This window comes from Microcaecilia unicolor, chromosome 8, assembly GCF_901765095.1.
Source record: "Microcaecilia unicolor chromosome 8, aMicUni1.1, whole genome shotgun sequence".
NCBI classification, from domain to species: Eukaryota; Metazoa; Chordata; class Amphibia; order Gymnophiona; family Siphonopidae; genus Microcaecilia; species Microcaecilia unicolor.
Genome location: NC_044038.1, coordinates 60,765,037 through 60,778,517, shown reverse-complemented (window position 1 = coordinate 60,778,517; position 13,481 = coordinate 60,765,037). Strand labels below are relative to the sequence as shown.

Below are 13,481 nucleotides of genomic sequence, written 5' to 3'. Positions count from 1 at the left end.
ACAGAACAATCGGGGTGCCCCTCGCAGTTCAGCTCCTGTCCGGGATGTCAAGTCCAGCCAAGCTCCTAAGCCGGTCCGAGGGGTACTTCCTACCAAGCCCCTGACCCCAGTTCAAGTAGCGCGGCCGCTTAAGAGCCTGAGTCCAGTCCAGGGGATGCTTCATACTGAACCTCCAATTCAAGTCCAAGTAACGATGCCACTTAAGGCTCCGAGTCCAGTCCGAGGGAAGCCTTCGATGGAGCCTCAGATTCCTGTGCAAGTGGCGCTTCGGGTCAAGTCTCCGGTTCTTGTTCAAGTGACCCGTCCAGTCAAGCCACTGAGTCCAGTTCGAGGGGGGCTTCTAACCAAGCCTCCGATGCCAGTCCACAGGGTGGTTCAGGTGGCACCTCCGCTTCCAGTCCAGAGGGCACCTCCTATCAAGCTCCTAAGGCCAGTTCGAGTGGTGCTTCAGACCGAGCCTCAGTTAAAGTCCAGTTCGCGGGGCGCTCCCAGCCAAGCTCCTGAGTCCAGTTTGAGGGGCCCTGCCAGTCAAGCTTCTGATTCCAGTCCGGGTTCCAGTCCCGGTTTAACTCCTGTTCAGAATTCCTGTTCCAGTCAAGACTCTGATTCCAGTCCGGGTCCCAGTCCCGGTTCAACTTCTGTTCCAAATTCCAGTTCCAGCCAAGATGCTGAGTCTGGATCGAGTTGTAGTTCCAGTCAAGATGCTGAATCTGCACCGAGTGCAGAGGTCAGCCAAGATATTGAGTCTGCTCTTGAGGATGAGATGACGTTCCAAGAGGACTATGAGAGACCTTGTTTTGATTCAGCCTGGGAGAAGACCTCCGAAGCAATAGCTGAGAGAAGGTGCGTTCAACGGCTTGGGGCCCGGAGAAACCCATTTTCTGCATTTCAGCCTGCTAGCATGCTCTGGGGATACCAGGGCCGTCTCCTCTTGAACCCTGCTCGGCGGACGCCGCCTGAAGCTAATGCTAGAGAGACGTCCCAGTCCGGCCAGAGGGGTGTGTCCAGCCCTGCAGCTGAATCATTTCCAAGTTCCAGTTCCAGCCAAGATGCTGACCCTGCTCATAGCTCCAGTTCCAGCCAAGATGCTGAGTCTGTTCCAAGTTCCAGTTGCAGCCAAGATGCTGACCCTGCTCCGAGCTCCAGTTCCAGCCAAGATGCTGAGCCAGTTCTGAGTTCCAGTTCCAGTCAAGAGGTTGAGGCCAACCCGGGTGCTAGTTCCAGATCCATTTCTGTTCAGACTTCTAGCTCCTGTCAAGATGGGAATGCCACTTCGAGCCTCAGCCCAGCTTCTGATGTTAGCTGGGGTAGTGACTCCAGCCCTGTTCCTGTCATTTCATGGATTGGCCAAGAGGTTCAGGACATTGTGGGTTCCCTCAAGGGAGGGTTACTTTTGAATTGTGTTCCTCTTGATGCATCCATGTTCCTGAGGTTGCCCCGTGGTGACTCGAAGGAGCTTCCTGGTCACAAGTTCTACTTTTGTCTGCCAGTTTTGAACTTCATTGTGACTTCCAGCCTAGTGATCTATGTCTGGTTTTTGAGACCGATCAGAAGGTTTCACCACAGTTACCCCTGGACACCTGACCTCCTCAGGGAGACCGAGAGGGGGGTCTTGAGGAGGGGGTACTGTCACGTCTGTGGCCGTGACCACCCTCATACTCACCCTGTTTCTGGGAGTCAGTGGCTGTGCTGGCTTCTGCTTGTCTCTGTGTCTGTCTCTGTCTTAGTTTCTCTCTGGCTCTGTGTGCTGATTGCCCTACTGAACCTCACCTGTGTGGGCTTTGCCTCTTCCAAGATGGCTGCCGCTGCCTCATCCTTGCCAGTATCCAAGATGGCTCCCGCTGTTCCTTCCTATGGAATGACTGCTTTGTGTGTCAAGCCTCTGTTTGGTTGCAAGGTGATTGCTGCAGATGTGGCTCTGGTCTTGATGGGCTTTATTAGTCACCTGAAGACTACAGTCCTGGCCTTTGCATTGCCATTTCCTCCGCAGTGCCTTAGGTCCCGAGGTTAGTGTGCTGTTAGCACCGTTTGCTTTCCTTGTCTTTTGCTCTGTGGGTTTTCTGCCCTTCTGTGTTTATTGTTCTGTGGGCTTCCAGCCCTTCTGTGTTATTTGCTCTGTGGGTCTCCTACCCTTCTGTGGGTTTTCAGCCCTTCTGTGTTTATCGCTTGTGGGTTTCCAGCCCTTCTGTGTTTATAGCTCTGTAGGGTTTCAGCCCTTCTGTGTTTATTGCTCTGTGGGTCTCCTACCCTTCTGTGGGTTTTCAGCCCTTCTGTGTTTATGGCTCTGTAGGGTTTCAGCCCTTCTGTGTTTATTGCTCTGTGGGTCTCCTACCCTTCTGTGGGTTTTCAGCCCTTCTGTGTTTATCGCTTGTAGGGTTTCAGCCCTTCTGTGTTTATTGCTCTATGGGGTTTCCTACCCTTCTGTGTCTAGCTCTGCTAGTTCTCTGTGTTTGTTTCCTGTGTATGACTTGTTAGCTTGGGCACAGCTTTGTTGTTAGCTGGTGTATAGCTTTACTAAGTCTTCTGAGTTTGCTCTGTGTCTGTTTCCAGTGCATGACTTGTTAGCTTGGGCACAGCTTTGTTGTTAGCTGGTGTATAGCTTTTCTAAGTCTCCTGAGTTTGCTCTGTGTATGTTCCTGTGTATGACTGGTTGCCTGGGTATAGCGTTCCTATTAGCCTGGGTACAGTCTACTAGTCATTGTGTTGATTCCTGCTGACTGCCAGAACCCGGACAGTTCCTGCTTGTCTGCCTTGCCTTCACCTAGGTGCCAGGGGGCACTCCTGGATCTTCATTCCTGCTGTTCCTGTAAGTCCTACCGGCTGCCAGAACCTGAGGGCTCAACCCGAGGGGGAAGGCAGTCAAGTGTAGGTGAAGCCTAGGTCCAGGGTGTTCCAGTTCCGCTCCAGTGTGTTCCAGTCCAGCGGGTTTCACTCCTGTATGTTCCTGTCCAGTAGGGCCACTCCAGTGTGTCCAGTCCAGCGGGCCCCACTCCAGTGCGCACCTGTCCGGTGCGTTCCAGTTCCGAGTATTCCAGTGTAGAACTCCAGTCCGGAGTTCCGGTCCAGTCTTGTCTTATCTCTACCTTGTAGGTGATCTTGCCTGCCACTGCCGCTCCACGGTAGTGGTCCAAGGACTCACGAAACCAGTGCTCCCGGGGAAGAAGCCTGACAGTGTGCCAAGGTCCTCGTGCACGTGACACCTGCACACAGGGTTTCCTATCTCTCTTTCCCCCTAGTGGCAGCCAATCTACACATCCTGCCAGCTTACACCCATGTCTTCCCCTATTGCAGCTAGGAGTCCAGTCCGGGTACTTCATCTCACCCCCTGGCTCCTTGCCTGCAATGCCTTCTGGGACTTGCATTTCAGACTGAAACTGCCATAACCCAACTATCCTGGATGTGACTCTATCACAAAGAAAGAAGGGCAAAATGCCTATACTATATCAGAGGATTCTAACCTAAAATTCCCTAACACTACAGAGAAGTATTGTGAGCATTTAGAAAAGAATGTAGTTGTGTTGGCTCAAAAAAGACATATAGCTTTCAAATGGCTGCCAAGGCCTTTCAAGGTAGGACTGCTGGGGGAGGGCTGTATTTTGTGAAGACGGGCAACTGGACAGAGCCTCTGGGCCCTCAGTCACTGCCCGGTTGCCCGAATGGTCAGTCCTCTCCTGGATCAAACTTTCACAAGAGCTGAAACTGAAGCATCAACAGATGCCATTACAGTCCGCAATGATTCCAATGTAATCTGGGATGGTTTCTTAACAGAGGGTGCTTACTATTCTTATCCAGCTCTTCAACAGCTGGTGATAAAGTAGCAAGTCTTACCCCCTCCTGTGAAGTTGTAGAGTTCATCTCTGCTCCCAACCCAGGGCCCTTCTCCACCAAGGGCAAAACCTTTCTGAAGCTCTCTTCCACCTGCCCGATATCCTGGGCAGAGGCATTAGGGGTATCACAAATCACTACCTTGCGATGGGCCTCAGCATCACTCCTTGAGGAGCCAAGGTTCTGAGGTCTCAGGCAACCAATCCTGCTGAAGTATGATGGGCTCTCACCCTCTCCTCCAGAGACAGTGTGACTTCGATCTCTGAGTGGGAGGGGAGGTGGGGCTTCCTTTCCCTATGATGCCAGCAAGCTCTGATTCAGGGGATCCAGTGACTATGGTGAAATGCTCTGCAATTGTTGTCTATCGGAGAGTACTTGCAAAAGGTAGGGTTACCATACGTCCGGATTTACCCGGACATGTCCTCTTTTTGAGGACATGTCCGGGCGTCCGGACGGGTTTTGGCCAGCCTGCCCATTTGTCCGGATTTCTGGACAAATGGGCGGGCTGACGCTGACGTGTGGGTGGCGGGCTGACGCTGACATGCGGCGGACCTCCCTCCCCTCACGATCTTCCCTGGTGGTCTAGTGACTTCGGGGCAGGAAAGAGCCCCCTCTTTCCTGCCTGGCGCACTGCTCTGCATCCAGTATGCTGCCTGTTACGGTCTCGGCGAGATTCAAAATGGCTGCCGAGAATTGAAGTCTCGCGAGGCCGCTTCAATTCTCAGCGGCCATTTTGAATCTCGCCGAGACCGTCACAGGCAGCGTACAGGATGCAGAGCAGCGCGCTGGGCAGGAAAGAGGGGGCTCTTTCCTGTCCCGAAGTCACTAGACCACCAGGGAAGATCATGAGTAAGGGGAGAGGTGGTGACGGGGCCAGGGGGAGGGGAGGTGAGGTGAGGGGGTAACCAGGGGGAGGGGAAAATGCGACAGGGGGGCGGGGCGAGGCGCGTCAAGGGGCGAGGCGTGGGAAGGGGCGGGGCAAGGGCGTGAAAGGGGCGGGGTATGGGCGGGGCAAGTGTCCTCTTATTTTAAGGACAAAAAATGGTAACCCTAGCAAAAGGGCCAGGAGGTAAACCTTTTACTTTCCTCTTCCTATTTGGCATCATGAAACGCTAAAAATTTGATGGAAAACAGAAGCAGAAAAAGCTGAAATTCAGCAATGTTGCTGAACTTCTGCACACTCCTTCCAATCAGGCAGTCATTTGCATATGAATTGCAACAGAAAACCAGCATGTGGAAATGACAGTTTGTATGTAAAATTTAGCACCTCTACAGTGATAACCTTGGCAGAGGTGTCACTGATTGATTGAGCATAAAAGGAGTCCATTATCACATCAGCATAATTGAGAAAGATGTTGAGGGAAACTCTTGAAGAATTTTACATACCTTTTATCTGTGGCAAAAAGGGGCAGGAATGGGGAAAGTAACAAAAACGTGTGCATTTCTTTTTTAAGCAAGCTTTTGTATATATGCACAAGGATTTTCTATGTACTGCTAGACCTGCCGCTTTAAGTTTTGATCAGAGGAGGATAACCCACCATACTTCTGCTGCCATCCTAAGTAATATCATATGTTCACCCTGAATGAGCTGTTTGTGATGTAAATGAGCATGTGTGATATAAAAGATGGCTTCTTCAAACATGACTTCTGCTAAATATAAAGGGGAATGTCTCATGTAACAAACCCAGAGTATCTTAAAAATCAACCTGTATATCACTGTGAACAGTAATTCATTTGACACAATTATACAGTTAGAGCAGCTTTCTTAATATGATGTATTTCTCTGTATGTCTTCAAAGCTGTATTTATGTGTCTCTCCTCCTTTTAACAGGAAGCCTCTTATTCACCCGGTATCAATACATTGCCTATTGCAGAGAGTACAAAAAGTGAGATGCTTCTTATGACAGTTTGGCTGTCCAGTTGTGGACAAGTATCCGGCTGTGGGCAGCACAACGGCCACACCCCAGATGCTTTACTTTCAGCAGCCAATGTGTATCATGTCCTGGTGACCTGGCTTCTTTCTTTGGTGGGTTCAGGCTGCACTTGTTTTATGATACCCTACAGCATAATTCTTCTTACGTAAATTGCTGGGACCCTGCATTTAAGATGTTTTCTGCTTTTCTATTTTTATGTATTTATTTTAGTATTTTCAACTGGGGTTCCACCCAGTAGTTTTTCCAATAAGAAATGTAATTGAGTTGCTCATTTTCAGAGCACATAGACTTACAAAGTTAAATAGTGACTTATGTAGCTTTGTAAATCTATATGCTTTGAAAATGAGCCTCTAAATATTGTATTTCAGAACAGAGTGTAGTCAGCAAAATCCTCAGAGATATTTAATTTTTTGACCCCAGTGCATTAATTACCAGACACACACACATGTATGCATGCACTTGAGCAAAGACAGAACCATTTCCAAACACACATCACCATTTATGTCCATATGTATTGATGAAACTTATACTCGTACATCTCTAAAATTAATAAACATTTTCTTTCTGTTTTTGTACAAATGTTCATAAAGTTAGGGAGGGTTTACCTCTTTAAGGGGTCCTTTTACCAAGCTGCGGTAAAAAGTCCCTAAAATAGAAATGGCCATGCAGAAAGATTATTCTTAATGTGTGGCCATGCGGTGGGGGGGAGGAGCACTTACTACCACTTAAGGGCTCCCGCAGTAACCCGGCGGTAACTGGGCATCGCACAGCGCTGCCTGATTATTGCCAGGTTAGTACCGTGCTAGAAATTACTGAATAATTTTCTATAGTACTGGAAATGGCGCATGCTGAAGGCAGAACTACCGACGTTGGGTCGGCAGTAGTTCCAGGTTGCCACGTGATGACCCTTTAGTAAAAGGATCCCTCGGTGCCTCTAGGTACAGAAGGGGAGAGGAGGGTCCCTATCAAAAGATGGAAGAGTATTCAGAGCTGTCAGGTTACTCAACAAGGATGCAGATGTAGTGAACAGGGTGAAGGAGTCTTTGTGCAAACATATGCTTCATTGAAAGGGATGCTGCATCTGGTGTCCGACAGTACTTTCTCCTAAGTATCGCTTAACCCGAATAGCAGTGTCCCATTGTAGCTACTCCCTTTAAAGAACAGGGGTGGGCCACCAGCAATTCCAGGCACGAATTTTCTGGCAGTATAAATTTGCCAGAATAAATTATTGGATGGATTGATATCAGCTCATTGCTTAAAATGGTACTATTGATTATTTTCAGCATTTGCATTCAGTAGTCAGTTGCATCGGTTTTGACTTAATCATATTGGGGCTGATATTCAAAGTGATTTAAAAAGCCAGGAGAGACGGAGTTGACACTTAGCTGATCAAGTGTTTCTTTTTACCACTTAACTGTGTAAATAGGACCATATAATACACAGTCCTATCTTTATGTGGTTCTTCATAGCAGGTTAAGTGCCAGAGAGTGTACATGGCCCGGCATTGAATTTCCAGGTATAACTCTGGTGGCGCCACCAGCTGAATATCGGGCCCATTAGGAACCATGTGTATAGGATCTCAGTATCATTCCTGATTTTGTAAGTTTTTCAAGTAGGACTTTTACTTCAATCTGCACCATTTGTTTACAAGATCTTGAAGGGGATGGCCCCGTGTTATATGTATTCAATGATTAATCCACTGATCTCTAAGTATGACACGTGACGTTATCTAAATGTATCTGTTCCTTCTTTTAGAGGCCTACGTTCAAAGAAATGCTTTTAAGGCATTATTTTTCATATCAGGCTTCTCAAATCTGGAATCTTTTACCATCCTTGATGAAGTCTCAAACATACTATTTACTATAGCGTCTCATAAACTTTTAAAAACAAATCTTTTTAGAAAATATGTGCTTTTTAGTCAGGCAATGATGTTGTGTTTTAATTTATATTAATTTGTTTTACTTTATTGTGTCTCCCAGTCCTGTAGACTGGTTCCATTTTTGTATTGGTAATCAATAGAAATAAAACATGGAAAAGAAAATAAGATGATACCTTTTTTTTATTGGACATAAAACATTTCTTGATTAGCTTTCGAAGGCTGCCCTTCTTCGTCAGATCGGAAATAAGCAAATGTTGGTAGATGACAGTATATATAAGTGAAAAATCAAAGCATTTCAGTGACAGTCTAACAGGATGGGGGTTAGACTGTCACTGAAATGCTTTGATGTTTCACTTATATATACTGTCATCTACCAACATTTGCTTATTTCCGATCTGACGAAGAAGGGCAGCCTTCGAAAGCTAATCAAGAAATGTTTTATGTCCAATAAAAAAGGTATCATTCTTATTTCTTTTCCATGTTTTATTTTGTTTTATTTCTATTGATTACCTTTAAAAGTGGACTAACATGGCTACCACACCCTCTATTTTTGTATTGTAATCCACTCCGAACCTATTTTACGGTGATGAGGGGAATATAACATTAACATTTCTTTTCAGTGCTGTATTGTAAATTCATATTTCATATTGCTAATCATAGCGATCAGTACAAAATGATATATTCAGTTAAGTTTAGAACTAACTGTATAAATCATTGGGCTTTGAAAATTTAGCCAAAAATTATGCAGTTAAGTCTGGGAGGGATCAGAGAGGTTCCAGGAACAGGGCTAAAAAATAAGTGGATAGTGCAGATATTCCATTTAAGCAAATAAACATATCAAGTTTAGGTCCACATATCCAGTGGTCCAATTTAAGCAGATAACCTGATTTTTAGCCTGCTTATCTTTGAGTGAATTGAGTCCTGTTGGATATCAGTCCTATAGAAATTAATAGTAGAATGCCTCTTTCAGTGATGTCCTTTGGCAAGCAGGAACTACCCTTCAGTAATGTAATTTCTGATACAGATCATTATCAGACTGCATCAACTACACAGCAATAGCAGAGAGAAGTCGCGTTGTTAAGTAATCGCATTATAAATGGCTGTTTCCGTGTGCTTCAGAGATCAGTTTCTTTAATGAATGCAGAGTAGTGGTACATCTTCTGTTTGTTAATGCATTGTATAACTTTCTAGGTGCTTGGTTTCAAAGTCAGAGGAGAGAGCAGTGCCCCATTCCATGTGGTAGGCTTGCAGCAGGCTTGGCGAGATGATGGCCTAGCTCTTTATGCTTGCTTGGTTCCACAAGATGAATCTCCAGCTCAGACCAACCTCAAGATCCGAGGTCATAAAGTGAGTCCTTTTCCCTGTGATTGTGTTTACATAGCTCTCTTGATCAGATCTTCCTTGCGTGACCATATAACATCTTCACAGATGTTATATGTCATTTACCCAAATGAATTAGATATTTTAGGTTTCTTTCATTGAGTCAGTGCAAAATGATCTAGGGATGATGGTGGTGTGTCTGAATAAACAAGTGAGTATATTGTGTATTGTAGCTAGTTCAGTGGCTCAGTAGCAGTGCTGGTTCAGTTCCCAGCTTAAACCTTCTGCTTCTGGGTCAGGCGCGCCTTCAGGTATGGATTGGTAGGTCTGTGCAGTGGCATACCTCGATTTTTCTTTTGGGGGGGCGACCAGAGGGTCTTACGTCAGACCAGTAGCTTCTTGTGCGCGCCTCTCTGAATGCTGCCCGAATGAACCTAGCGCAAAGTTGGAAATCCCCGTTGGTTCCTCCAATGGTGAGATGGATAACCAAGGTCAGATACATTTGTGAAATGGAGAGATTGACGGCTGTGAAGAGAAAAACACTGCCTAAATGGCAGAGAATTTGGGACCCCTTTTTAAATAAGTGTTTAGAATAAAGAATGTATTGGATGAAAGATTGGGAAGACGGGAGGGAGGGTGGGAGGGAGGTGTAGAGATTGATAAGGGGAGGGGATTAGGATCAATAGGGGGGGGGGGGGGGGAATGTTAATATGTAAAACCAAAAATGTTTGAAGTATACTAAGTTTTGGATATGATATTGTTATATTGTTAGCCGAATTGTTTGGTATGCAATCTCCATTAGAGCTGGGATGGTAGCAGAATTATATATTCCATTTGTATTATGCAGAGATGTGTAATGTCTGTGTTTGATTAAAATGTTGAATAAAGACTTCTATAAATTAAAAAAAAAAAAAAACCTTCTGCTTCTGGGGTTGGTTGGGGCAGAGGATGTTGTGAATACAGCATAATAGCTTATAGGGATCAGAAGTTACAGTCATCATACATTGAGAGTATTTATGTCTGGATTTAGGAACATGATTACAGGTTTCCAGAAGGAACTTTGGTGTACAGCTTCTGGATGAAGACTGTTGCTGTAATGACTTGGCTAAACTAAGCTGATAAGGGATATAAAATAGTCCAAAATATCCCCAGATAGTTGTGAATGAAAGCGCATAGCATCGGATCCCAGTCCTGGTTCCAACTGGAAAACTAAAAGAACAGGAAGAAACTGCTAGGTCAAAAAAATGATTGGAGGTAGAGTTGACCATTATAGTTTGTAATTTATTAATACTTGGTAGACCTCCAAATCTAAAAAATAGTCTAGGTATTTTATAGAACAATAAAAACGGAAAAGAAATACAAAAGAAAGTAGGAAAGCCTAACCACAGTCATTCATAATCAACAGCACAACAGTTAACACTCAATGTATGACAGACTGTACAGGTAGCCATATTGCTCAGTGGACATCCAGGCCCAAGCTCCCAAACGCCCTCCAAAAATGATAAATCTTCAACAAAGATTTTAATTTCTTATAAGAGACTTCTGCTGATATATAAATAGACAAGCAGTTCCAAAATGACTGGACCAACCAAAAAAGGCCATGCCTTGTGTAGACTCCAACTGGGCCATTGCAGCAGGAGGAAAAACCAACAAATGGCCATCAAGAGACCTAAGTACTCTACCTGGCACATAAGGAGTAGTCAATGTAGACAAATACTGTGGAGTCTGCTGATAGAACTCTGTATGGACAAAACAAGCACCTTAAATTCTATGTAGATAATGCTGCTGAAAATAAAGGGGTGGCCCTAGTAGCATAAGAGAACATCTTCTTGGGGAGGCCTACCCCATGAGGGGTCACTAAGCACCCTTCTACTTCCCTTTTATTCTTCCTTCCCACCTCTCCCCAAATTAAAATTTACCTTAGTAGGTGAAGATCCCTGAATCTCATCAACTGTAGGAACCCTGAGCCTGTCTGTGCGGTTGTCATACCAGGCACTGAGCATGTGGTGCTGGCATTAGTGGTTGCTCTTTGATCCACTGACTGCCATGCTTTAGGTGATCCCGGCACGCTGTGAATTTCAGCAGCTGGTGGTGCTTGGAGATCCCTGCCAGGTACCAAAACATGCATCTGGCTACTAGGTGGACCTGAGGCAAAGGTGAATGGGCCCAGGCTGGCTTAGGGCCCTGGACAGCAGCTGCTTCTAAGTGGCGTTGAATATTTGGGCAATTGATTTTATGAAACATACACACTGGAAGAGTACCCAACCGAGATCCTTCATGTGCCACTCCTGCCACTTTGCAGTTTGAAAATAAATAGTGATTGTACAATCACTTATATTTACACAAGTAATTTAAAAAATCTTGTGTATAAATTTCAGGATGATTCGCAGGGCTTGTGAGCCCATGAGGACATTGTCTTCATAGACTTGTAAGCCTATTTTCAAATGAAACTCTCTGTGGAATTTCCATTCGCAAAGTGGGCCAGCCACAGGAACTTTAAATATGAAAGCTCTGTTTTTACTCTCCCATGCATAGTTTACATTCACTGAGCAAGATAGTTTACTCCAGCCTTTTCCCATGGGTAAACAGCTGCTTTTGTTGATGACCAGGACAATATCAGCCACTCAGGTATGGGTGACATCAAACGACAGCACTGACATGTATTAGCCCTCTTAAAGCTCACCTAATGTTCCCTTCTGTCTTTCAACGCCCAGGCCTATAGACAAATTGACTCTGTTTCTCAAGAACATTTTTATTTTTTACCACTTCAGTGACTATTGGCCTTTTTATTTTTATCTGCTCTCCTGCAAAAAGTGTTTTTTTTTTCTTATCTTTCCTCTCTTTGTTGATTTTGACTTCATTTAATTGTAACACGTCTTCTGTTAGGGTTGAAGGTAACTCCAGAGGCCATAGAAACAAATAATGGCTTTGGTTGCAGCTTATGTACTTCTTTGCTCATCCTCATTTCATAGCACTCAAATAAATGGTTCCCAGTGAGAACAATGATAACACTCTTATCCTCCCAAACTGCCCCCATTATCCCCCCCACAACTGTCCCACCACCCCGCAAACCTACAAACTGCTTTCACTACCAAAGCTAACCTCATCTACTCTCCCTGTCAAGTGCCCACCACATCCAGCTATTCCCCCCCCACAGACTCAACATGTACACAATAGAAATGCACCCCCCACCCACCCACACAATAGGGAAGCACAGTGTACACACACACACACACAATGTAAACTCACCCTCCCATTCACCCACACACACAACAGAGGTGCACACTACACACACAGATGTGTATGCCTTGTAGCGCTATAGAAGTGTTAAGTAGTAGTAATAGTATATACACACACACACACACAATAGAGATGCACACATCAGAGTCACATATGCATGTGCACACGCATGTACACAGCGCTACTACTGTGGCTGAATTATTCTGCTGACCATGGAGAACATCTGTTACAGGTATGCAACTTTTCTTTACACATGGGAAAAGCTTTGAAAATTGACCTCACAATGATTGTAAAAGAGACATATAATATTGTCAAATAGTGGGGTCAATTTTCTTAAGATTTACCCAGCTAATTTCAAAAGTTAAACAGAAAAATCTCTTGACTGTGAAAATTTCCTCCTGTTGACAGGTTAAAATTTTCTCCCTGAATTCATAGGTCACACAAATTCAGCAAGTGAGGGATGTATCTGGGAAGGGCTTTAGATTTAATCAAGTCTACTAATTTCACTATAGATTTTATTTTAATTTATGTTGAAAGCACTGTTCCTTCTAAGCTGAGTGGGAGTCCTCCAACTGCACTGCTTCTGGTGGGAGACGGTGCTTCAATATTGGGTTTTCAACCCCTAGGGGCAGGCAGCTTCCTTGGAGTCCTGTAGAGCTTGCCTGTCCTTCACTACTAAAAATGTGATAGTGAAACAGCACCCCCACAGTTTCGATTGCTGTTCAGACTTAAACCAGTGCTGACACCCTATGATTTCCATGCAGTTATTTTAGAGTGTGGTGCTATCACGATTGGACTACTGCAGTGCTCTTTATCTTGGAATGGCAAAGACCAGGGTTAGGGCATTGCATTTAGTCTAAAATGCTGCTGCTAGGTTTGTATCAGGTGTAACATAGTAACATAGTAGATGACGGCTGAAAAAGACCTGCACGGTCCATCCAGTATGCCCAACAAGATAAACTCACATGTGCTACTTTTTGTGTATATCTTACCTTGATTTGTACCTGTCCTTTTCAGGGCACAGACCGTATAAGTCTGCCCAGCACTATCTCCGCCTCCCAACCACCAGTCCCGCCTCCCACCACCGGCTCTGGCACAGACCGTTTAAGTCTGCCCAGCACCATCTCCACCTCCCACCACCGGTTCTGCCACCCAATCTTGGCTAAGTTCCTTAGGATCCATTCCTTCTGAACAGGATTCCTTTATGTTTATCCCACGCATGTTTGAATTCCGTTACCGTTTTCGTTTCCACCACCTCCCGCGGGAGGGAATTCCAAGCATCC

At 45.2% G+C, this 13,481-nt stretch overlaps 1 protein-coding gene across 1 annotated transcript in view; it reads left to right on the top strand.

The window, feature by feature from the left end:
- Positions 1–13,481, top strand: part of C8H16orf71 (chromosome 8 C16orf71 homolog) — a 185,227-nt gene that overhangs the window by 86,502 nt on the left and 85,244 nt on the right. The window contains exons 10-11 of the mRNA XM_030211925.1: positions 5,657–5,851; positions 8,830–8,985. Coding sequence (XP_030067785.1) covers positions 5,657–5,851; positions 8,830–8,985 — 351 coding nt within the window. The remainder of the gene's footprint in view (positions 1–5,656; positions 5,852–8,829; positions 8,986–13,481) is intronic.